At 40.1% G+C, this 26,466-nt stretch overlaps 1 protein-coding gene across 2 annotated transcripts in view; it reads left to right on the top strand.

Moving 5' to 3' along the window:
- The window catches only part of LOC127436647 (adhesion G-protein coupled receptor V1), a 214,255-nt gene that overhangs the window by 108,617 nt on the left and 79,172 nt on the right, over positions 1-26,466 (top strand). For both annotated transcript variants that reach the window (XM_051690924.1, XM_051690913.1), the window contains exons 78-82: positions 1,397-1,581; positions 1,669-1,921; positions 2,586-2,725; positions 4,938-5,098; positions 5,259-5,359. In XM_051690924.1, the coding sequence (XP_051546884.1) occupies positions 1,397-1,581; positions 1,669-1,921; positions 2,586-2,725; positions 4,938-5,098; positions 5,259-5,359 (840 nt within the window). The remainder of the gene's footprint in view (positions 1-1,396; positions 1,582-1,668; positions 1,922-2,585; positions 2,726-4,937; positions 5,099-5,258; positions 5,360-26,466) is intronic.

Here is a 26,466-nt window from a genome sequence, read left to right as displayed (position 1 = left end):
GCATATGTGTTAAGAGCTACTGTATGTGTCTCTTTTTACATGTTTTTTTTTTATTTTTTACATTACATATGTTAGCCAGCAGGTGGTGGCAGAAGATAATTTTTATGTGTAATATGAGCCAGTTAGGTGACGTGAAGTGAATCCGCGTCAGCCAGTGTTTACATACAACAGTGCTCTGTGATTGCTCGTATTACTACTACACTACTAAAGCTAGGAAATAGCTTTAAACGGCTTCAAACTAACAACTTCAGCATTAAGGCTCATCACAGCTTAGAGACACAACATACTGATTAATTACACAACTCAAGGCGCTTACCTCTTATTAGAGTTTCCACATTGGTGATGACGTGCTGTTTAAAATGGCAGAGGAGATTGCGGTTTCTATAGTGAAAGTCTCTTGTGCACTGGCTACCACAAAATAGGGAGAAATACCCCCGCTTGGACGGCTACATTTCCACTGAGAAAGCTGATCTTCAGAAAGCTGATAGCATTTCTGCTTGGGTATGGCAACAGGTGATCGCACACGCTCTCTCTCTCTCTCTCTCTCTCTCACTCACACACACACACACACACACACACACACACACACAAACACACACACACACATCCTATACAATAACTTGTTAGAAGCAGCACAAGCCGTGATACTACTTCTGAAGTGACATTTTTTAATTACTAAAGGAGGCTTGGACACATCATTTGTTTTTTAACCAGCAACGGCAGATTCTGATCCGTCGCATAAGAAAGTAGTTCCATGCACAAATGCATTTTTATGACCATACTCAGTTTTTCCTAATTTTTTAACTTTTACTTGTTCATTGAACTGTTGTATATAAGCAATATCACACTCGCAATCATGCTATATGGCCCTAAATCAGCACTGCTGTGATTACTTACGGCACTCGGTCTTCGGCCTCATGCCTGCAGCCGAATCACAGTTAGTGAAGGTTATTAAGTCGTGTTTTTTGTTTTATTTCAGCCAGATCTTAAGAAGGAACTTGGGTATTAATGTAACAGTATTAACAGTATTAATAGTGTTTAGCTACCCCCCTTTATGTTAACATGTTACTGACAATCAAAGTGCAAGCTAAGATAAATATAAAAAACATTTGGCCCCCGTCAAGTTTTCTTTTGGATAATCAGTCCCCCGCAAGAAAGTAATTGAAGAGTCCTGGCATAGACTAGCATTGAAGGACGGACCCGAACAATAATTAGGGACAGAATATCATAGACACAACGGAATAAAATAGATACTACAACTACCTAGATACAACCACTTAGAACACCCTAGCATTGCAGCAGTGAATTTTGCATGGACAAGTCTAGTATTATAATATAATAATATAGTTTCCATACTTGTTTTTTCTAGTTATACTTTATTGATTCTCTTTCTCAGATTTTGAATTATGCTGAGCAGACTCCACTAAAAGACAGCAGCCGCAGCTTGATCTATGACCTCCTGTGTGCCATGGCGAACCCCAGCCGAGGAGACACCCGGGGTCTGAGCCAGCTGGCTGAAGTGGCGGAGCGCTTTGCCTTTACGCTGGTCACAGACACAGAGTGTGGGGCAGATGGAAAGAGGTGAGGTCTGTCTATTGTCAGTCATGGGTTTTATTTGTTTCTTTATCATTGCTGATTGTTTTCTGCTTTGATTTTCTCTCTTTTCAGAGGCACAACCATACTGGACACTTGCCCATATTTCTCTATAGCTGCTCATCATTGGTACCCCACTCAGATCAATGGCCACACATTTACAGGCAGGAACGCAGACACCTTCACCCTGCCCGAAACCCTGCTGGAGGTGCCAGCCCTACCTATGGGCAGCATGGTCCTGTCCGCTTGCCGTAAAGTGCACTTTACAGAGTATCACACTGAACACTGGTTCCTTACAAACACTAAAGCCAGCGCCTTAAATGACAAGGTGAGGTGTCTCAGAGCGCACCAACCATTAATACTCAACACTTATTTCTGTATTCGTTGTAGATGAAAAAGAAAAAGATCACTGCGCTCTACCAATATAGGGTGCGAAGATCCATGGGCCTTTATCAATTACAAGAAAGTACTGGTTGGGTTGGGTCACAGTATCTCATTTCCATGCAGACCTTTAACAGGGATACACATTTGGAAAGAAGATTAATTACTCATTAGTAACTTTTGTGGAAGATGTTTTCATTTGTGCTACAGTAGCTGGTCCTTTAATGGGTTGTGTAAAATAATTATGTAATAGGATAAATTAGCATGTCAGATGAGAATTAGTTTGAATAATTAGTTAAAATGAATTCAAGCTTTCACATGTCCAGCAGATGACACTATTGAGTTGAACATTTTGAGTTGTACTCCCTCTCTCCCTTTCACTCACTTTCCCCTTTTCTGTCTCTTTTAACCTGTTGTGTAATTGTGATTTTAAATGTGTTGTTTGTGGCTTCAAAAATCATGTAAGTGGGTTTCCCTGAATAGGACATTTGCAGGAAATATAAGGATAGGGATTTTATTTACTTTTGGAATCTGAAATTTTACCACAAATCTCAGTGTTTTGTGCTTTGTCTGGTTCCATTGAATCCATTCTGATATGTATGTTTGTGCAGGTTTTGTCTGTCAGTCTGCAAGGTAGAGGATCTAAACCTCTCGCTGATGGTCAAGAAATAGTTTACCGCATACACACTCCAGACCGACGCGGGAAACCTCGCCAGTCTCTGTGCCTGTTGTGGAACCAGGCTGCAGAGAGGTAATTGTCTCTAACTGAAACATAAACACATGCATACAATTTAGTTTTTAAAGTGCTGCATGACACACCTGTAGATATTTAAGTTTAAGATTTAAGTTTAGCACTGTAAAAATCATGTGTAGATTTAACTAAAAATAAAGTGCATAATATTTGCAACCACTTTTTTATGCAATATTTCTTTAAAAAAAAAAAAAAATTGGCAATGTCCAAATTTTTTGGTTTCTCTGCAAATGTTTTCACTGCAAATACTGCATCACACAATTTTTTATTATTTATTTATTTATTTATTTATTTATTTTTTACCCTAAGAGCCTAGGTTTACCCCATTGACCATGTTAAGCTCATTCAGATTAATAAGTGTAAATGCTAGCAACTTTAGGATTTAATATTTAGTTTATAAGTGCAAGCTCAAGCTATACTCTTCACCACAGTGGCAACCCTCAAAACTCCAACATTACAGAAACTGTTCTAAATTTCAACATAACAGAACAATAAATACTTTCAAATCTTGCTCAGTATCACATAAAATAACGCTTAATTTCAACATTTACTCTTTCCATTGAGTATGCTGGGTCCAGTTTCAGTAATGCCAGCAAAAATATTAATGTTGACCCAACACAAATGAATTAGGTAAACTTACACATTTAAGTGGATTTCACTCAATAAAATAGTGTTGCTTTTATTTTGATACAGTACATTAAACAAGCAGCAATGAGTGCGTGTGATTTCCCATGGAAACTTAAATAATTAATTTGGGTTTATGAAACTCCAGACTACTTTTGAATTCACTCAAAATAACCTTTTGAGGTTCTTCATTATTTTGAGTAGCATACACTCAATATCTTGTGTCACAAATATAGTCAAATTAAAAGTTCAAAACTCAACTTTTTTAAGTAAAATCTGTTTATTTGGATTAGCAATATTTACTGAGGGCAAGAATTTTTTTTTCATTGAGGGGGACCCCTATATAATTTACAGTCCTACAATGCCTCACACACATTACCCTCTGTAATGATACATAACTTGTTTGGGCATGAAAACAGATTTAAAGTTACATGCTTATTTAATTCAAAATAAAAATCCTAATCTAAATGAATTTGACAGACCATCTGTGTGGAAAGCTCTGACCTCATCTGGCCTGCATCCGTGTGTGAAATTTGCACTAATCAGTGAGACAGACAGTGTGTTCAGTGGAGTTTTAGGGTCAGGGCTCATGACCTTTCATGACGAACCCCTTTAATGCCTGCCTCATACATTCTTTAGGATGTGTGTGTGTGTGTCTATGTGACAGAGAAGGTTCTGTCTGTTATATGGTGTGTTCTTGGCTAGGAAGTCATTCTTATACTGTTTGTTCCCAAATTCTCTCCAGGTTTGATGTAAAACAGCCCTCCTAGGGTCATACTTTTAGATAACAGATATTATAAATATTTTTCTGTTAAAGTCCAGGACCTTTTTTCACCCTCATAACCATTGCTTATGCAATAATGGATGCCTGACTGACGTCTAAGACACCACAGAGCATTTAAGTTATTTCTTCAGACAACTCAAGTAGCTGAAATTCAGACAAATGAGAGACAGTTTGGAATGATAAATTGGTGTTTTACATAAGTTTCATTTGAATGAACAGACAGTAAAGTTGAATTTAAGCCCTGTCTTCATTTATTTTCCCCCCAAGGAGAGAAATCTGTCATTCTGAAATTATGCTTTAAAAGGTTAAACTAAAATATACTGAAAGACTGGTAAACTCCTCTAACCAGATTCTCTTTTCACAACCTCTCAGTCACAATGTTCAACTTGAAATTGAATGTTTATTAAAGTATTTTATTAAGCAATAAATACATAATGACGTTAAAGTGTGTAATTTTTTTCAATGTTAAAATAGTTCTGTCCCAATTAAATATACAGATGCAACCAAAAGTAAGCCATTTGAAGGTTCACTTTCTTGAAGAGTGTAAACGCTTTGGCTCTGTGGCGCTTTCAAAACATTTGCAACATGTCAACTTCTGACTCAATTTATGGTGTGAGTTTGGGACGGGACTACCTGTTTGAACAACCAGTGGAAGATAAGGGTGGGGCAGTATTTTTGCAATTCCATTTGTTGTCACCCATGACCCAGAAATTACACACTTCACCTTTATAAATATAGCAAAATGTTATGTGCACCTAGTAAGTGACTTGTCATGATCATTTTGGAATGATTTCTCCTCTCCAGCTGGTTGTTTGATGGTCAGTTATGTCGCGTGGTGGACGACAGTCAGAATTTCGTGGAGTGTGCGTGTACACATCTGTCTGTCTATTCAGCGTATGCAGAAACCGGAAGTTTTGCTTCATTCAACGAAGCCTTCTATGCTGCAGGCTTCATATGTATCTCAGGTAAGATCAGGACTGGTTTTGTCTAAAATCCTTATAGATAAATTCCATTCTATACAGTATACTTGTGATGACTCAATCCCAGTTTCATGTGAAAAGGAATGATGCATTCCTTGTGTTCTTGGGAAAATGCATACAATTTGTGTCTCTTTCCGGCCCATAGGATTTGCCTTGGCCATTGTATCCCATTTTCTGTGCGCTAGATTCCTGATGTTCGCTGCCAAACTCCTCACACACATGATGGTGGCCTGCTTAGGGACTCAGGTAAGATTTCAGATATATAACCTCTCTTAAAAAAGACCAGCATAGTTGGTCATCAGCATATGTTGTGTTTTAGATTTACCAGAAAGACTTTGTTATTCATCTTCACAAGCTATCTTGTGCTGGTAAGCATGGCTATTCTAGTCCTCCAGCTAAACCAGCACTGACCAGCATAGACTAGCCTGGACCAGCATGGAAATTCATTCTAGCCTAGTTCTTTTCATTGACATCAGTGGACATCCTCAGGGATGTCCTAGTTGTTCACTGGAGTCCTATATTGAATGTAGAATGTATAAAATACTGTAGCCTGGAAGTCACTTGACGCCATGCGAGGTTTGGATGTGTGAACAGCGAGCTCTCCGCACTTTGCTAGTTTTAACACTTTTAATGATATAAACTGGTGAGATTCAATACACTATGTTCCATAACTGTTCTAGGAGGACAATATGTCAATTCAAAAATATCGGGCTCTGTAGACATTAAAAGACACTTACGTGCTCAAGCTGATACCCCTGAGAAGGCCGCAAGCCCGGTACTCGATTTGGTCAGGGAAGTGCAGGAAATTCGGTGAGAAATGTTGAAATGAGAAACATGTTGGCAATGCTGAGGAAGGTCATTGCTGACTTGGAAGATTTCACTGTAATACGTCGATCGATCACTGCCACAAGAGTGGGAGATGTCAGACAGCTCGATTATCTGGAGTCATCGAAGATGGAACTAACTGCTAATCTGCTAGCGCCCAAGGTGGATTTGGAGTGCGTCTGGGAGAAATTGGAGGACATGGAGAACCATAACCTGTGGAATAACTTACGAGCATCAGAATTCCTGATGCCGAAGAGGGTCAGGATATGGTGAAATTCCTGGACAGGCTTTTTCTGAATCTGCTTGACATAACAGGCTATAAGCTGGAAATCGAGTGAGCTCATAGGGAGACAGGCCCCGATCAATTTTGGCCAAATTTCAGAAATCATCCGATAAAAATCTCGTGTTGCGCAAGGCGAGGAGTAAAGGAAGGCTTTTTTAGTAGAACCACAGCATTGTCTTGTTCCCAGACTTTGTGAATTCGACATGAGAGAAACGTGATCGATTCAAGGAATGCAAGAAACTCTTACATCAATGGAAGGTCACTTTTGCACTGATGTTCCCGGCCAAATTGAGAATAGATGCTAAGGATGGCCGCAAAACATTTACTTGTCCCCAGCATGCGACATTCTTCATAAAGTCAATGGAGTAAGTTATTTTGTGGTACTTACATTGTAGCCGAATGGACCGACTCACTGAATATTCACTTGAATGTTTGAGGAACTTTTTTTTTATTTTTTTATTTTTTTGCTGGTTCCACCGGCTGGAGTTTGTTTTGTGGAGTAACACACCTTCGGGACTGTTGAGTGGATGAATCTGCACGTTCTTTGTGCTTATGCCTCCTATTGGCTGGAATTGGTTTTGTGGAGTATTTCTTGCAAGACATTGGAGTGATTAGGTCATTTGTTGCACTCATGTAGCAGCCGAATGGGCTGGCTCACTAAACATTCGTTTGACTGTCCAAGGAAACTGAGTGCCCCTTTGTTTTTTTAGTTTTTTTGTGCTGGTTCCTCCTAGCGGCTGGAGTTTGTTTTGTGGAATAACACACCTTCAGGACAGTTATGTGGATGAATCTACACGTTCTTTGTGTTTATTCCGTCTATTGGTTGGAGTTTTTTTTTTATAGATTATCTGTTGTTTTGTAACTCTGTCTCACAAATTTGTAAGACACACCGGATCTGAGCAATCTGATGGAAAAGTTATCGTGGGGGCTCTCGTAGGCGTGCATGGACAGTTGGTGCTGTCGTGCGCGGTGTTAATGTGCACGTTTTTATTTTTTCTGTTTGTTTGGTTCTGGGGGAAGTTCGGGGTTTGATTGCACTAATGTTGGATGTGGTCTTTATAATTTTGTTTTTGACACAATCAATTTTTTCTCATATGTCAAAATGTCAAATGTTAATATGAGCGGATTGTCTCTCTCCTTGTGGAATGTTAATGGGTTGGGGCACCCCATAAAAAGAAGGAAGGTTATTTCTCTTCTTAAGCGTAATAAATATGATATTGTGTTTCTTCAGGAAACGCATCTTTCCCTGCAGGAAGCTGAAAAATTTGGGAAGATATGGGGTGGACATATTTTCTTTAGTGCTGGCTCAAGTAAGAGCAGGGGAGTCATTACACTGATAAGTAAGCATCTACAATTCAAATGTCTCAAACAGATTAAAGAAAAATTAGGAAGAGTCATTATTGTTTTAGCAGAAATTCAGGGGCAAAGTCTTATTTTGGCTAATATTTACGCACCTAACATTGATGATCAGGGCTTTTTTATAGATCTGGAAGGGATGTTGCAAGCTGCTGGTACCCGTCATGATATAATACTGGGAGGAGACTTTAATCTTTTGATGGACTCAGTCCTTGATCATAGTGAAGCAAAAGTGTGTAAGCCCTGTAGAGCAACACTGACGCTTAACAGGATGTGTAAAAATCTTGGTCTGACAGATACACTATATTGCCAAACGTATTCGCTCATCTGCCTTTAGACGCATATGAACTTAAGTGACATCCCATTCTTAATCCATAGGGTTTAATATGACTTCGGCCCACCCTTTGCAGCTATAACAGCTTCAACTCTTCTGGGAAGGCTTTCCACAAGGTTTAGGAGTGTGTTTATGGGAATTTTTGACAATTCTTCCAGAAGCGCATTTGTGAGGTCAGACACTGATGTTGGACGAGAAGGCCTGGCTCGCAGTTTTCGCACTAATTCATCCCAAAGGTGCTCTATCAGGTTGAGGTCAGGACTCTGTGCAGGCCAGTCAAGTTCTTCCACACCAAACTCACTCATCCATGTCTTTATGGACCTTGCTTTGTGCACTGGTGCGCAGTCATGTTGGAACAGGAAGGTGCCATCCCCAAACTGTTCCCACAAAGTTGGGAGCATGGAATTGTCCAAAATCTCTTGGTATGCTGAAGCATTCAGAGTTCCTTTCACTGGAACTAAGGGGCCAAGCCCAGCTCCTGAAAAACAACCCCACACCATAATCTCCCCTCCACCAGACTTCACAGTTGGCACAATGCAGTCAGACAAGTACCGTTCTCCTGGCAACAGCCAAACCCAAACTCGTCCTTTCTATTAAACTAACCGGAGAAGTTAAGTTACAACCTGTTATCTCACATTTGCACTTGGTATGGACAAAAGTGTCCAGAGTGTTTAATTCTGACATTTATTTAAATATTTCCTCGAGCATATGCTGAACCCAAAGTTATATATTAATAAGTCCCCTTTCTGCTGGTCAGAGTCGATTGTGAGGGAGGTTATTACACTGTGACCTATATGAGAGTGGAGTTTTGAGATCTTTTGAAAATTTGGTTCAACATTTTGGGATTCCCAGATCTCAGTTTTTTTTAGGTATTTATAGCTGCACCACCTGCTCTGTACTATTTTTGGGAGTAGCATACACACCCCTAAAGCAACAGATACTCTGGGAATGGTGATTACTGCTTTTGGAAAAGGTCATGAGGCATCAGTGTATTACTCCCTACCAATTCAGAGTCTGGAGGACAGAGCTTTAACTTCTATCAAGAGATTATGGGAGAAAGATTTAAACTTGGTATTGGAGGAGGGAGTGTGGGCTAGGATTCTAAAAAATGTCAAGTCTGCATCTAGAGATGCAAGGGTGCGCCTTATGCAGTTCAAGATTTTACATTGATTCTATTGGACCCCCTCTAGATTGTATAGGCTTGGTCTTAAAGACACACCCACCTGCTGGTGATGCCAATCAGAAGATGGAGACACAACCCATGTTTTTTGGTGGTGTGTTAAGATCCAAGAATTTTGGTTGAAGGTTCAGAGTTTTATGTGTGACATATTGGGCACTCTGATTTTGTTTTGCAATGGGGCGGTCATCAATGTGGGGAGTAATCACATAAAAAATTGGGTTCTGAACAGTGTAATATTTGCCAGACAAATTGTTTTAAGGGGATGGAGGTCAGCTGGAGCGCCCCCATTTCAGGAGTGGTGCACGGAGATGGGGAGGGTGGCGGCTTTTGAGGAAGTGTCATTTAAAAGACTGGGTAACTTGGATTTGTTTGTTGGGAAATGGGGCAACTATTTGGAGTTTTTGGAGGGCTCTCGGGGACCATACTCCTGTGGTCACACATGAGTATATGTACAAAAAACAAAAACGAAAAAACAAACAAACAAACAAATATATATATATATATATATATATATATATATATATATATATATATATATATATTGTTGTTGGGAAATGGGGCAACTATTTGGAGTTTTTGGAGGGCTCTCGGGGACCATACTCCTGTGGTCACACATGAGTATATGTACAAAAAACAAAAACGAAAAAACAAACAAACAAACAAATATATATATATATATATATATATATATATATATATATATATATATAATATATATTTGTTTGTTTGTTTGTTTTTTCGTTTTTGTTTTTTGTACATATACTCATGTGTGACCACAGGAATGTTTGTTGAGGGTCAGGGCGGGGTTGGGGATATTTAGGGGTAATAGTGGTGGTTAAATGTTGATTCTATATATATATATATATAATTTGCTTTTCTTTATTTACTGTATGAATCAATAAAAAAAATTTATCACAGAAAAACTCTGTAGCATGGGCCAGTGTGTATTAAATAAGTTCTATATGGCTACTCATAATGTTTGAATAGTGTACACAGAGGCTAAGTCTGATGTGCTCACATTAATCATGGTTAGGAATCAGTATCAGGATTTAGGACGCAGCTTCAGGGAAATGTGATACAGCTGTGACGTCAACATGACGCTTTTTGCTGCGTAAAATGGCCTAGTTTACTGAGAGGATGTTCGACTGCTCTTTTAGCCAGTTCAAGGTACAGAATGACATTGTTTAGTCCCAAGAGTTGTGTTAACTTGAGGAAGAGCTGAAGGTACAGTAGATGTTTTGTGCACACTTTGAATGAGATGTTGAGGTCATCATGAAAAGGTACAGTATGATGGTGTATTACATTGCTTTCTTTGGATTTTCCTGTAGTGAATGTGTACTGTAACCTCAATTTACTAAGATGGTATTAGAAACTATGCAACTGCACACGTTTTCTCTCAAAAACAAAACAGCATGCGTTAAAGGATAGTTTGCCCACAAATGAAAATTCTGTCATGATTTACCCACCCTTATGTTGTTCCAAACCTGCATGACTTTCTTTCTTCTGTGGAACACACAAGGAGATCACCATTCACTTTTATTGCATGTTTTTTTTTTCCATACAATGAAAGTGAATGGTGACTAAGGCTGTCAATCTGCCTAACATCTCCTTTTGTGTTCCACAAAAGAAAGGAAGTCAAACAGATTTGGAACAACATGAGGGTGAGTAAACGATGACAACATTTCCATTTTTGGATGAACTGTTCTTTCTTTAAAAGTGAAAATGGAGATATAAAATAGACAACTTGGGTTCAGATTAGTTTTGCCCAAATAGGCAGATGGTGAAGGTGTCTTTTTGCATGTATCTCTGTCAGACCAAGCACATCAAGAAACCCAAAAACCTTTAGATTCAAATGCATACATTGTGTACTCGTCTGAATTGGTGGGGGACAGATAACATTTTCTAAGAAATGTGTAATTACAGCTGGGACGAACACGTCCAAATGGGCTACAATGTTGAGCCCTGACAACTGAAATATCCCCATGCGCCCTTCCCTCTAATAAGAAGAGGGGGGCCATTTAGCCAGTGGCCTGATACCTGTGGACCGGATTGGGAATTTTCCACTGGTCCTGATCTCATATAGAAAAAGAAGAAAACAAACATGGCCCTACTTAAGAGGGCTCAGAAATCCTGGTCGCATTCTGTCATCCGTTAATTGTTTTGCTTTTCTTTACCTGGATGATGTACAATGGAAAATTCCAGTCTGGCCATCCTAAGAAGTCATGTGTCATGCAGGTTCGGTACCGACAACAGCTAGGCTTATGTTTTGTCAAAGAATGTTTAAAGGTTAATGAGATAAATACCCTTTAGACTTTGGAAAAGATGCTCAAAGTCGATTCAGGACTTCCCGTGAAGCACACTTGCATCACTGAGATGTTTATGAGAGTACATCATCTGGAAAGCATTATGTTCAATTTAAAGTGTTATTTGTGTACAAATAAACTGACTGACATTGATTAAAGTGATGTTCCAATGCATGACTTCTAATCTAAAAGTTTAAAAGTCTTTGGGACTTTTCATGGATTTGGTACACTTTGGTGCTTTATTACTTTTTATAAAGAACAATTTCTGTTGTTTATTGTGAGAACTATTACAGTAGATATGCTAGATAAACTATTATCTAACATAGAATGCACATAATTAGCTAATTTTAAACATCAAATGTCTGTATCCCACAATTAATTTGGTGATTTTGGCCCTTCATATCTCACATCTTAACCTTCAGTTAAAACCAAAAACCATACAACGATTTCTTAATTTTAGCATAATCTGTAGAATTGGATTTAATATATGGTAGTAATTGTAGTGTTTTAATTATTAACTAATTTTAAAGGGATTGTTCACCCCAAAATTAAAATTCTGTCATAATTTGCCCGCCCTCATGTTGTTCCAGACCAGTACGACTTTCTTTCGTCCATGGAACACAAAAGGTGATGTTAGGCAAAATGTTATAGACTGATAGCCTCAGTCAACATACACTTTTAATTTCATCTTGTTTTCCTTACAATGAAAGTGAAAGGTGAAATTTTGAAATGTTGCATTTGGCCCATAATCCATGAAGTCAAAGGTCAGATATTATTTTTTATTACCTTTCCCAGCCATCAGTCCTGTATGACACCTCAATCTATACATCACACCCCTATTCATTTGTACTTTATTGTATTTGTAATTACTTGACTGACACTAAACCTGATTGCTTTCTATGCCGAGAGAAAAAGAGAGAAAAACTCTTATTGGGTGGTCTCCTGCCTCTTGCGCTTAGCTTGAGTGACCTTTTTGAAGACGTTAAGGTTTTAGAATTTCAGAATTTCGTACTTCACGAAGAGTGTGATTTTAAATCAGAAATATTGTTTTTCCACATTGTGCAACATAAATAAATAAATATAAAATACAAAAGAAAATAAATGTGATGAAATATAAAAATGATTTGTCCTCTAAAAGCATTTCTCACCTTTAGCTTCAAAGAACAAACAATATTTATCTTCCAACAGCCATTCCCCTTGTCTCTCTTGACCGCCTGAGTGAGAGATTGGAGGTGAGACAGGAGGACGTGTGCTACTGAGCGAGACAACTAAAGATTGTAGTTAGTGGAAATTTACCCAGGCTAGCTCACCTAGGCCAATATGTCAGTGCAGATAGGGCTGTTCTTATGAGCAGCAATAACACACATTTAGTGGGTGTAATTAACTAGCGAGCCACTGCCATAAAAGGCTTGTCAGGAAGGAGGTCTTTAGATCAAACCATCACAATGCAGTAATAAAAGGAATCTTAAAATGTATACATATATTTATATATTTTTTTCATAATTAAAGTTTTTGTTTTCTTCTAAAAACATGATCAGTATTCTAAATTATTCACACCTTGTGATAAACTGTTTTATAGTCTTTCTTAATTCTGTGTTTGAAGTCACAGTTGTGATGGTAATCTTACACAGAGGTTTTTCAAGAATCAGTTGCACTCATTTTAGGGTGTTTTCACCTCTGGCTCATTTGGAGCATTTGTTTTGGAACCTGATACATTTTCTCCCTTAGTTTAATTCGTTTAGTTACAGTATTTAAAAACATGGCAACTGCACTTGGATCCACAACAAAACAATCGGCCCGAGATCACCTGGATTAATAGTTTCTGTTACAGTCCGGGTGAGATCACTCGGCATTCCTGTGTCTACGTTTTGTTGTTTTGTTCACTGTGCCACTTGGGTAAAGCGGTTTGCATTTCCGGGGAAACTCGCTCACAGCTGATTGTCTTCACGTGTGTCTCATTATCCCCACTTATATATTGGGAGAGCTCAGCTATCCCCCAAGGAGCGCTATAATCGGCTGGTTAACGGACTGTGCCTGTACTGTGGGCAGCTGGGGCACACCGTTGCCATCTGTCCAGTAAAAACCCCAGCTCGCCAGTAAGCAAGGGGTTACTGGTCAGCGTGACACCCCTTCATAAATCCCCTGACAGTAAGACTCTTCTCCCGGCAAAAATCCAGTTTCATCACCATTCTCATTCTGTTCAAGCCTTGGTTGACTCTGGAGCCGAAAGAAACCTCATGGACTCGGACTTGGTTTTCAAATGGGCTATTCTGGTTCATCCTCTGAAAGACCCCATTCTGGCCAGTATTTTGTGCAGCACTCCACTCACCATGGTTACTCACACTACAGCGCCCATCACTCTCACAATCTTGGACAATCATGTGGAGGAGATACGTTTTCTAGTTATCCGGTCACCTTCAGCTTCAGTAGTCCTGGGACACCCCTGGCTAGTATCTCATAACCCTCATTTTAATTGGGCAGATAATACAGTCTTGTCATGGAGTTTGTTTTGTCTGTCACAATGTCTTGTTTCGGTCTTGTCTTGTTCTGTCACAGGAAGAGCCGCTGGATCATGAGGGGGTGCCCGAGGTCTGCCATGATTTGAGGGCGATGTTCAGTAAGTCCTGAACTGCCTCTATCAGCACTGCCCTTACAACTGTGCAATTGACCTACTTCCTGGCACTTCTCCACCTCGTGGTCGCCCCTATTTGCTCTCCGTTCCTGAAAGGGATGCCATGGAGAGGTATATCAGCGACTCTCTGGCAGCAGGTGGTATTCGTCCTTCTTTCTCTCCAGCTGGGGCAGAGTTCTTCGTGGAGAAGAAGGATGGCTCCTTAAGTCCTTGTATAGATTATTTGGGACTGAATGACATCACGGTTAAGAATTGTTATCCTTTGTCGTTGATGTCTTCAGCCTTCGAACTCTTGCAGGGGGTCACTTATTTCACAAGTTGGACCTACGCAATGCTTACCATCTTGTCCGGATCAGGGAGGGGGACGAATGGAAGACGGCTTTTAACACACCCACTGGGCATTTCGAGTACCTCATCATGCCTTTTGGGCTTTCCAATGCCCCGGCCGTCTTCCAGGAACTCATCAATGACGTGGTCTGGGACATGGTCGACTGATTTTTGTTTGTTTATTTTGACGACATTCTGGTATTTTCTTGTAATCTCAAAGACCATCTCCGGCATGTCAGGCAGGTGCTTCAATGCCTGCTGGAGAATCGTCAGTTCATCAAGGTGGAGAAGTGCAAATTCCACACACAGTCGGTTTCGTTCCTGGGGCAGTTGTCAATTTTGCCAACCCTGGACTCCCGTAAAGTGGTTCAGTGGTTTCTGGGGTTTGCCAATTTTTGCCAGCGGTTCATTTGGAATTTCAGCCAGGTAGCCGCTCCTCTGACTTGTTTAATCTCCACCAAGATGTGTTTTTGTTGGTCACCACAAGCACAAGCTGCTTTTGAGAAACTCAAATCCCATTCTTATAAATACTGACCCTACTCGTCAGTTTGTGGTGGAGGTTGATGTGTCAGAGGTAGGGGTGGGGGCTGTTTTATCTCAACAGTCTCCATCTAATGGGAGGTTGCATTCCTGTGCTTTTTTCTCTCAACATCTCACCCAAGCGGAATGGAAATATGACATCGGTAATTGGGAGTTACTGGCTGGCAGGTTGGCGCTGGGTGAGTGGCGTCATTGGTTGGAGAGTTCGGGAATTCCATTCATGGTTTGGAACAACCACAGGCACCTTGAGTACATTCGCTCCACCAAATGCTTAAATTCTATGCAGGCTCACTGGGCACTGTTGTTTGGCAGATTCGATTTTGTCATCTTTTATCGCCCTGGGTCTAAGAACGGTAGACTGGATGCATTGTCTCACTCTTTTGAAATCAAGAGCACCACAAAACCTCCAGATACCGTCCTTCCTCCTAGAAAGGTGGTGGCTGTGGTGTCTTGAGGAATTGAGGCCAAAGTCTGCTCTGCCTTGCGTAATGCTATTATTCCTGTGGAGTGTCCAGCAAATATGTTATTTGTTCCTGAGTCAGTCTGAACTCATGTCCTCCAGTGGGGTCACTCCTCTAACCTGGCCTGTCACCCAGGGGCTGCTCGCACCCAGGCATTAGTTAAGCAGCGGTTCTGGTGTCCTTCACTGTCGCAGGATGTTCATGAGTTAGTGTCTGCCTGTCCAGTGTGTACGTGTGGTAAGAATTCTTGTCGGCCCCCCACGGGGCTTCTTCAGCCACTGTCAGTACCTTCGAGACCCTGGTCACACATTGCCATGGATTTCGATACTGGTTTACCCCCATCCAATGACAACACAGTCATTTTGACTATGGTGGACTGTTTCTTGAAGGCGGCTCATTTTATTCCCCTCCCCAAATTACCTTCTGCGAGGGAGACAGCAGCTGTTGTCATTGACCATGTTTTTCGCATCCATGGCCTCCCGATGGATGTGGTCTCTGACAGGGGTCCCCAGTTTGTCTCTAAGTTCTGGGCAGAATTCTGCCCAGTTTCATCCCAGACCAATGGGCAGGCAGAGCGAGCCAACAAAGATTTAGAGAGGGTTCTGCGCTGCGTGGTCTCTCGAGATCTGCTCTCTTGGAGTTCCAAGCTCGCCTGGGTCGAGTACGCACATAATTCCCTGCTGGCTTCATCTACAGGTTGTCTTCCCAAGACCTTCCTCTCAGACTGAGACTATATTCCCTCTCATTTCTCGTGTTCATTGTCAGATTGTTCGTGTTGCTAGCGTGTCTAGTCCTGCCTGTCTTTTCTCAGTTTCTCTCTGTTTCCCCAGTCTGGAAGTTTTCTGTGTATTTTCATTCTGGACTTACTGCTGTGGATTATTACTGGACTGTTTCCTGTGTGTTTACTTACAACTCACCATTGTTGCTGTTCACTGCAGGGGTGTCCCTCATCAATCATCTCCAGATCTCATCTTCAGTTCCTGTCTGCTCTGTCCAACAGTTTGTTTATGGACATTTGACTCTGTCACCTGTTTGTGTATTTTAATCAATAAACTCATCACTTCACTTCTGCAACTTGGGTCGAGTAGGGACTAGTCGAAATTAATTTTTGTGGTAATCAACATTATGCCACAAATGTTGTCAAATGATCTTAACTTGTGTTGAACCCAGAATATTCATTTTAAAAAGGTGGTGTTTTATAATTCCTGAGATAATTTTAGAATGATAGCTTCACTCACTCTAATGCAGAAATTTTACAACTGAATGCACATTCAGTTTCTTTCAGCAACTTTTTGCATAACTGTGACATAATGCTTGAAAACTAGTACCGGTTCATACATTTTTACAGGTATATCATTTTTACCTGTATATCGACAAATGAGCTAAATCCTGGCTCACATGTGACTTTTATTAACACAATTTTGGTCCGTTTTCAAATGTTGCCTTGTAAAAGCAAACCAAACCAATAAATAAATGCAACATTGTGACAATACCCTTGGAGTAATGGTGACTGTGTCTCCTTAAGCAAGAACTCAGCTCTGAGAATTGAAGCCCACAAGTCTCTTATTTATCTTAAGGTTAGAATATTAGCTTCAGTTAATGCTCCGCATGTCATGTCCAGCATGCAGTCTCTTTGTTAAGCTCGAACTGTGAACACGTGTCATTTGTGCATCAAGTCTCTGACTGGAATTTCTCAAGTTTTGCATTTCACGGTGATACAATTGTGTAATCTCAGAACATGATGCATTTCATAAGAACTTTAAAGAAATATTAGCAATTTGAAATGGAACCTCTGCAAGTTCTGCTTCTAGCTAAGTTCTAGCTTGTTTGTCGGATTTAATTTGATTTCCTTAACTAACTTTTAAAGGGATCATAGATAACATTTAGTTTAGCATTCAGTTTTTTTTATATATATAATTTATAATTTTTTACTATTTATAATCTAACCAGGGTTCCTTTTCGTGGAACTCGAGCGGCGTATGATTGCTATGGAACACCATCCAAGTGTCACGTGGTCTGAAGCCCTTATACAATCACGGCAATTTATTGGTTGATGGCACTTAAGTGATGCCCCCTTGGGAGCTACGTCACAGGCTCCATAAGGTACTCACTTTCATGCCATTGAGTCAGATTTTCTGTTCTTCAGAGGCTCGCAATTTCTCACCACAAAGCATTTTCCCCATTTGTTCCAGTTGTATGGAGCTCCATGTGCTGGAGCCATTTGGGATTTCAGCTTTGTGTCTGAGAAGATAGGAATGCGAACGGACACTGGAATCCTCCTCGTGTTTGTCACCCTGCTCCTAAGCGAAAATGTGAGTCTCGTCGGATATGCTCTGAGGCCTAGCTCGGCTGCCATTTTCTGATGAACAACGCGTGCAAGAGACCATGTGTGTCGTGAGCTGATGCCATTAAAAACACTGTATGATAGAATTCATCATTGAACAGTAAGGAAACAAAATAGGCCCCTTTGTCCCTATAGTCTTTTTTGTGTCCTTCTGGGAGAATGCACATGAATAAGGCAATGGAGGAGCAGCTTCGGCCTCTCTCTCTCTCTCTCTCTCTCTCCCCTCCCTGTTTGAAGTGGTGCATGGACCAGTGAGCCAGGGCGCAGAACGAGGGGGCTGTGAATAAGTGAATATTCCCCAACTGAGTGATGGTGAACCAACACGCAGAGTTCTTCGTCGGTGCCACTATTCTCTCAGGATTCTATCAGAATATGCAAGGTATTTTAACTTGTCTTTTCTATTGCCCATTTCATGGATCACGCAGGCGTTCTGGCGAGAGAAGAGACGCGCACTGCTATCTCTGCTCGATATTTCGATGGCGGCATGGATGTCCCTCTTTCAGACAGCTGTTGGATCTACACATGATGGTTTTACAGTCCAACCAAGCTCATCGCATTAAGGAAAGCCTTTATGAGTTCACCGGCTCCGTTTGGACTTTCCCTCGATTTCCCCTCGTGGCTCGCGCTGGGCAACGTGTTGGTCAAGGCGATGCTTTTGTTTGTGAGGGTGATAGACAACGGACTTTGTGCCACCTACGAATCGAGGTTAGTAAACACTCCCCCCCACATGTATCGCGTCTCACAGAGGGGTGTTTGGGGTTTGTATCAGCGCCGTTCAGAGGGCCGCAGTTTTTGACCAGCCTTTGAAATAGCTTTGTAGCCTTCCCAGACTGATGTATTTCAATCACCTTTTTCCTCATAACTTCTGGAATTTCTTTTGACCTTGGCATAGTGTGCTACTGGTTGAGACCTTTTTAGCCAATATCATACTGCTGAAAATGTTCTATTTAGGTGCTGATTTGATTGAGCAGGACTGGCAGTAATCAGGCCTGGGTGTGTCTAGTCCATCTGAACCTCATTATGAATGCAATTTCATAGACTTTAATAACTAAGGAGGCTAATAGTTTTTACCTTTTCACACACCTTAAATGCCTGACAACCAGAATATAGTTCAGCTTGCCCTGTGGAGCGAACATTGAAAGATTGCATCCCAAATTCAGCTACTGTCTCCATGACCAAGGGTCTTGAGACATGCATAACAGAATTTTATGTTCAACAAGCACAAGTGTGTACAAAACACACAGTCACACAAGCACCACACGCTGTCCCTCCATAGGAATGCTGGGACTGTTGTTCCTAGTATCCCCCATGTTCAAAGATTAAATATTAAAATGCCTAGGTAGAGATTTATGAGTGAATGTCCCTGCTGTATACACACCTCAGGGTGGATTTTATACATACCTAGAATAAATAAAGGCAATTCTCCCTACAATCTTCCCTGTTTAACATGCCAGGCAAGATGTTTTATTCCATGAGTGTCCCTGCTGTATACAAACTTCAGGTTGATTTTTATCATGCCTAGATATAACAAACGCAATTCTCCCTACAATCTTCCCTGTTTAACATGCCAGGCAAGATGTTTTATTCCATGAGTGTCCCTGCTGTATTCAAACTTCAGGGCAATTTTTATACTGTGCTGTGAAAAAGTATTTGCCCCTTCCTGATTTCTTCTGTTTTTGCATATTTTTCATACAAAATTGTTTTAGATCTTCAAACGAAATATAACATAGAACAAAGGCAACCTGAATAAACACAAAATACAGTTTTAAAATATGTATTTTTTTACTGAAGCAAAAAAGTTATCCAAAACCTATATCACCCATGTGAAAAACGAACTGCCGGTTGAATTTAGGGATGGTTCTCCTGTCCAGACAGAGTCTGTTACCCAGAGAATGGACATCACATCCTTAGATTGTGGAACAAATCTGGAGTAAGTTTGGCAGAGCGGAAGTGGCCTGTTCACTTCGAGTGAGACATTGCACAGTCCCCTCTGGTTTTCTCGCTTGCCCTTTGCACCGCTGGGCATCGATGTGCATTTATGGAAGTTATGGGTGTTTCTCCTCAATGGGGCACTCTTTTACATTATGGTTTATCCCCCGCTGTGATTGATACTATTCTAACTGCTAGAGCTTCATCAACAAGGAGGCTTATTACGTTTAAGTGGTGTATTTTCACTTCTTGGTGTACAGCGCAAAGTGAAAATCCAGCCTTGTCGGTACAGTGCTGGAATTTTTTGCAGGAGCGTTTCGGGGCCGGGGTTACCCTGGAAATGCTTAAAATCAGTGTTGCCGCTATAGTGGCTGAACTTGCGCTTATCAGTGGAGTCTCTGTTGGTAGACATTCTCTTGTCTCTCATTTTATGCACGAAGTACGAAGGCTTAGACCTTTTCGTCCTGTCTGTGTCCCTTTATGGGATTTATCTGTTGTGTTAGAGGCGCTCGGTGCCCTGTTTGAGCCCTTGACAACAGTTACTGGTATGTTTTTGACTCTTAAAACACATAGTTTAAGAGAGTCTGTGATTTGCATGCCCTGTCAAACAATTCCTTGTGTATGGATTTTGCGCCAGGGTGTTCAATGGTTGTGTTAAGACCTCGTTTGGGCTATTTGCCCAAGGTTATTTCTATGTCATTTTGCTCACAGACCATACGTTTTCAGGCTTTCTCTCCTCTGCCATTTGAGTTTGAGGAGTATGAAAGTTTACATATGCTTTGCCCAGTTCGGGTGCTGCGAGTTTATGTTGACCGTACTAGCCAGTGGTGTAAGTCAGAACAGTTTTTTGTGTGCTTTGGTGGCCGCAACAGAGGTGTTTCGGTGTCCAAGCAAAGACTGTCTCATTGGCTTATTGATGCAATTTTGAGTGCTTACGAAGCTCATGGTTTACCTTCGCCTTCAGATATTTGAGCCCATTCTACGAGGAGAATGGCATCCTCATGGGCTTTGGCTAGAGGTGCGTCCTTGAAGGACATTTGTATGGCGGCAGGGTGGTCCTCTCCGCATACATTTGTAAGATTTTATAATCTGATGAGGGTTTGACTTCTGCTTCCCAGGTTCTCTTTGTTGGAACAGGAATAAGTTCATAATTCCTTTTATTTAGTCGATTTAGCTTGCTTTTGTGCTGCTGTATGCTTGCCACACAGGCTTAGACAGTTGGCAGCTATTGTTCACATGCCGTGAATGTATTTCGTTCCCATAGCGATCATACACAGCTCGAGTTCCACGAAAGGGAACGGCTCGGTTACGTACATAACCTAGGTTCCCTGAGGGGAATGAGACGCTGCATAGCTGACCTTACTCTCTAGCAGCTGCATAGGCTCATGCCTTTTGTTGGCGTGAAAGCGAGCAATTTATGGAGCCCGTGACGTAGCTCCCTAGGGGGCGTCCCTTAAGTGCCATCAGCCAATAAATTGGCGTGATTGTGTAAGGGCTTCAGACCATGTGACGCTCGGAAGGTGTCCCATAGCGATCATACGCAGCGTCTCGTTCCCCTCAGGGAACCAAAGTTACGTATGTAGCCGAGACGTTTCTTGCACCAAAATCTTAATTTTGTTTTTAACCCTCTCTCTATCTGTTTATTAAACAAACTGTTTTATAGCTATTGTACCTTTAAGACTTCTATGTAAACACCCTCTTTGCATGTGAATTGCAAAGATTCTGATTAAACAGTTGATGCATATTGGATGTCCTAGTATAAAGTCTTCCTGTGATATGCAGTATGTACTTCCACTAAAAGGAACACATTTTCCTGTTGACATTTGTTCTGATCTCACTTGTCAGAAGCAAACGTGGCAAAAGGCTGAATTGAGTGTGTCATGAATTACGTATGAAACTACACTGGCAATAATTGTTGGAGATGCATTAATGTCTGCATGATTACAGGGTAATGAGGTAATGTTTTGAAATTCCCAGGATGTCCTTTCAGAGCATTTTTATTTGTTACGTGAATCCAGGTGGAAAGTTGTTTCATGACTCATGACATTTTGTTCTTTGGTTGAAAAGGTACTGAACTGTTTTATTCCAAGGAGTAGTCCACTGTTGACTGGTAGTATACAGATTATTAGCACTCACGTTTGGAAGAGGACTGTTGTCATTTTATGTTAAAACAAAACTTGAACATACTTTATTTTAAAAAGTGAAAAAAATAAAAATAATTATACACACTTTTTAGTGTACAGAGTCAGACTTTTGACTATCAGCATGAAGGCTGGTCCACAATACATCTGATTCTGGCCACAAACTGCCCACAGGAAGAGGCTGTCTGACCAACATGAAAAACAGAATTTAGGAGTGGATCAATCTGAAATCAGAGATAACTCATTAGAACAAAGCATTTACCAGTGTGCTTCTGACTATATATATACTGTATATAAAACATTAACCTATAACTAAAAATTATAATCAAATCTTAAACAACAAGATTGGATGAAATGAACTTTGCAAACTACATGTGTTTCCTCATAAGTGCTCTTTGAAGGAACCTTTTTTATTTTATTATTAGATATTACAATTTCTATTCACTGAGTGTAACAGTGCCCACCCCCTTTTTCAGTCATCTTGTTTCTGGACCTGTTTTTCCCATTCATTTTGCCCATAGGTATTTCAGAAAAACCTTCATGAAAGTGTTCTAAGCCATGAAACAAACCAACCAGCACCTTGGTGAAGACCAAGGTACAGCACTGTGTGTTGTACCCACTGTGTGTACTTGACTGTGTACAACAATGTGTACATGGCAATGGAGGTTATATGCCTCCCAAAGGAAGAGTTTTGTGAATGTAACTGACATTAATGTTTAAGTGTTTGTGAGTTTACTTTTAGCCAGTCGTGGGAGCTGCATTTGAGACAGGGAATGTCCATTCAGTGTAAACCAGTAAAGGGGAAAGTGGCGCTCATGGTCTGACTGACGTCAGTATGCCTGGGAGAATAAAACAATGCCTGTGAGAAAGTCCAGCAAAAGGAAGCAAATCTCTGGCCCTCTCAAACCTCCCCTCTGCTCTCTTCCTTGAGTGTTTAGTGTGTGTTCTTACCAAATACTGGGATACACACAGATTTATAAACGCACGTGCTCTTACTGCTTAGTGAATCTAAACAGTGTGATGGTCCCACGATGCAGTCTGATTACAAAAGGATGGCAGAGGGAGTGTTTGGGAGGGCAGAGTTCTCACTCTCTCTCTCTCTCTCTCTCTCTCTCTCTCTCTCTCTCTCTCTCTCTCTCTCTCTAATTTAATTGTGCCCATGTCTTTTAATTCACTCGAATTACTTGAAAGAACATGCTTATTCAGAGCAACAGTGCACCTCTTTCAACAAGTCTGGCTCAAACTGGACTGAGGTCTGTATGTGCTCCTATGTACAAAGATAATTGGATGCATTCAATGTAGTGTTTCATTTGCAAAAGGTCGCGATCTTCCTCAGCCTTGCCAGACCTAATTGCTGGTGAATTATTGGTGCTTACTAAGGCAAGTATCACTATTACTATTGTTCAGACTAAATAGTTAAAGTAAAACTTGGACATGCAATTCATCCAATAATACCTCAAAAGACGTGGCTTGTTGAGGAAACGTGTACAGTACTACAGTAGAAAACGTAAGATTTTTATTTGCCTGGCAATAAATGGGTGAAAAATCCTCTAGACATTGAAGGAGGAACCCAGCCATATCTACGGACCAAAATATCATTTTAGCAACACTTTAGCAATGCCCTGACAGCCACCCACATCACCCTAGCATCTTGGTGGCAAATGCAACACTTCTTTTACCAAAAGAGTTCCTTATTACAATGCACCACTGATATGATATTTGCCATTTGAAATCAGAAGCTCCTATAGGTGCATTTGTACTGTGAAATTCTGTCATCTCGCCATCTATTGAATCTTAAACCACATTGTAATTTTCACTTTGTTGACATACTTCACTGTTAATAAAGTTAATTTACATGGGGTGCATTTTTCCATTCAGTGGCCTAAATAACTGCTTTACCATCATAGTACGGTGAATCTATAGTAGAATAAATTAAGTAGCTAATCATGACTGTTTCCCGAAACCATAGTAACTATGTCGCACATCCGTCGTTCAAAAACCACATTGGTTCAACAATAGAGAGCTGTCGTTAAGGACATTACTTGGGGAGTGCAGTAATAACTTCTACAGAGAAGTCAAATGGTTGTTAAATGATAATAGCACATTTATCTGGACAGAAAGTCAATTATTGTGTGAAAGTTGCTTAAGACATGAAAGCAGCGCTCACATTTACATGCTCTGTGTAAGTGGCAGCGGCATTGCGCTGCAATAGTGGGGTTCCACTCTTAAGTCATAATCCGGTGTTGTAAACCTGTAGGAAGCCGAATTTTCTGGCAGAAACCGACACGTTACAAAAATGAAAAGTTGTGAAAACTCAAAATATCGTGGTAACAGCTGCAAGAGATTTTTTTTGCTTTTCTCAACAACTGTCTTTATAATTGTCCTTAGTAACATTGCTTTGTTTAGTCAATGTGAATTTGTTCACAAAATGCAAAAATTCTTGTTGAGAGAACTACTGATTTCTTGCTCATCACTTCTCAGTACAAGAAATTTAATTTTGTCACCATTTCAATTATTTTTAAATGAAGTTAACTGCAGTCTATGCCTCTAAAGAGAGGTATGTCTTACAAGGCAATGCAGTATGTACAATTGTTTGACATAGACACACAATAAACCTCAACTCCTTAACCTTCCTCAATAACGGTGATAATCAACAAACCTTATTAAATTAAAAGACTAGCTCCTTACATCACCACACAACAAGTGACTAATATTTTTATTTTTTTTATGTAAAGTGCGTAAAAGATGTGTTCGTTTAATGACATTAACCGTCATAGGAGAATTTACTTGCTGCTAACCATTCGATAACTTTTAATTTGACATGGAGGAAAAGAAAAGAAACAAAAACTTTAGCAGACAAGAGGTTCTTGTTGAGGAAATTACTGCAAGGAAAAAGTTCTCCTTGGGAAGCTTGATAATATCACGTTGGAAAGTAAGAGGCGGGTAAATGGGAAAGGGTGGCGGAGGCTATCTCCGCTGTGGCCAACTCCGATAGGGATGTTGAATGGGGGGGGTGAAAAAGAAAGTCTCAGCTTTCTAATGTTATAATTATTATGTTTCTATGAACTCTAAGGATCTCAGAAAGAGAGTGCTATAGACAGTACATCTGTTTGAATTAGCATGATTGGTCACCACATTAAGAAGCTTCAAAACAACATTTATTGTTTGAATTTGATGATAACATTTACATGGTTTGAAAGCTGAAAATAAAAATATAATTAATCACAAAACAGTCAGAAACATGTTTTGTTCTAAAATCACATTTCTACTTAAACAGTCCATTGCAGGGCTCCAGACAAAAAAATGACTTAGGAGCCATTGGCTCCTAAAACTGAAACATTACGGAGCCATATGGCTGTTTTTAGTAGCCAAATCACAGATTATCTCAATTTAGATTGCTGTTCAGAAACAAGATAGAAAGCCAAAGAAAAGGAAGTCAGCTGATAACCCATTTGTTGAAGGTTTAATAAATAGTATATATAGTTGAGAAGATAAGTTTGCATTCCCTTTTGTCTCATAAATGTTTACACCCCTTTCATAATTTATACAAATATAAGAGATACAAGATTTTTTTTTTATTTAGTTCTATGATGTGTAGTATGCATAAATTAGTGTGATGTCTTCTTGAGCATCAATTAATGTTTGTACCTTGTGTAATAGTTGTGTACAAGTCCCTCAATTGTTTTATTTGTCAAAAGCTTGATTAGAGAGAGAGAGAGAGAGAGAGAGAGAGAGAGAGAGAGAGAGTATTGTGCAAAAGTTTTAGGCACTTAAGATGTTTCACAAAAACATTTGTCATAAGATGATTATCTTCAGCTTTAGTGTGTCAATAGGAAAAATAAATTTTAGACTCCAAAACATTACTTTTGCAAATAGAAAAGATTAGAATAGAAGAACAGTGAGCCCTGCAAGAGATGGCATGGCCCCCACAGATCCCCCCACTGAACATTGTATCAGTCTGGGATTACATAAAGAGACAGAAGCAATTGAGACAGACTAAATAGATAGAAGAACTGTGGCAAATTCTCCAAGAAGCTTGGTACATCCTGTCTGCCAACAACCAAGAAAAACTGTGTCCAGGTGTACCTAGGAGAACTGGAACTGTTTTAAAGGCAAAGGTTGTCACACCAAATATTGATTTAGCTTTTTTATGTTTACTGGACTTTGTATGATGTTAATTGATAAATGAAAACTATTTATGGCATTATTTTTTAAGACATCCTCACTATGCAACATTGCCTAAAACACAAGTGCCTAAAACTTTTGCACAGTACTGTATATATAATTTTAATTGTTTAAAATATTGCCTTAGTCTTACTTTACTGTTACTGGATGGCCCCAGACACAGAAACTACAAAGTGCAAACTGAATGAAATCCCAGATGCAGTTTATTGTGCTACTCCAATCCCAATCAATAATTACCAGAAGAAAAAAAGTGGTACATAATACGGGACATTTAATTTTAAAAATCCAAAAAAACACATGGGACTCTTAATGTCTGTGCTCCCAGTTGTAAGCTCACTGACGGCTGATTTACTGAGAAAGTGAATCTGATTCAAACTGCTAACCTGAGCTCCTGAGTTCAAACCCTCAGTTCTTTTTGGGTGATTCATGAAAAAGATCCGGTTCAAAAGAATCATTTGTTCACAGCTCTCTCACGCTGGGTTTGTTGTTGCGTGCGGTGCAGCGAGCTTGTCA

Source organism: Myxocyprinus asiaticus, chromosome 4 (genome assembly GCF_019703515.2).
Source record: "Myxocyprinus asiaticus isolate MX2 ecotype Aquarium Trade chromosome 4, UBuf_Myxa_2, whole genome shotgun sequence".
NCBI lineage: Eukaryota > Metazoa > Chordata > Actinopteri > Cypriniformes > Catostomidae > Myxocyprinus > Myxocyprinus asiaticus.
The sequence above is the reverse complement of the archived record's forward strand: the minus strand, read 5'-3'. Positions and strand labels throughout refer to the sequence as shown.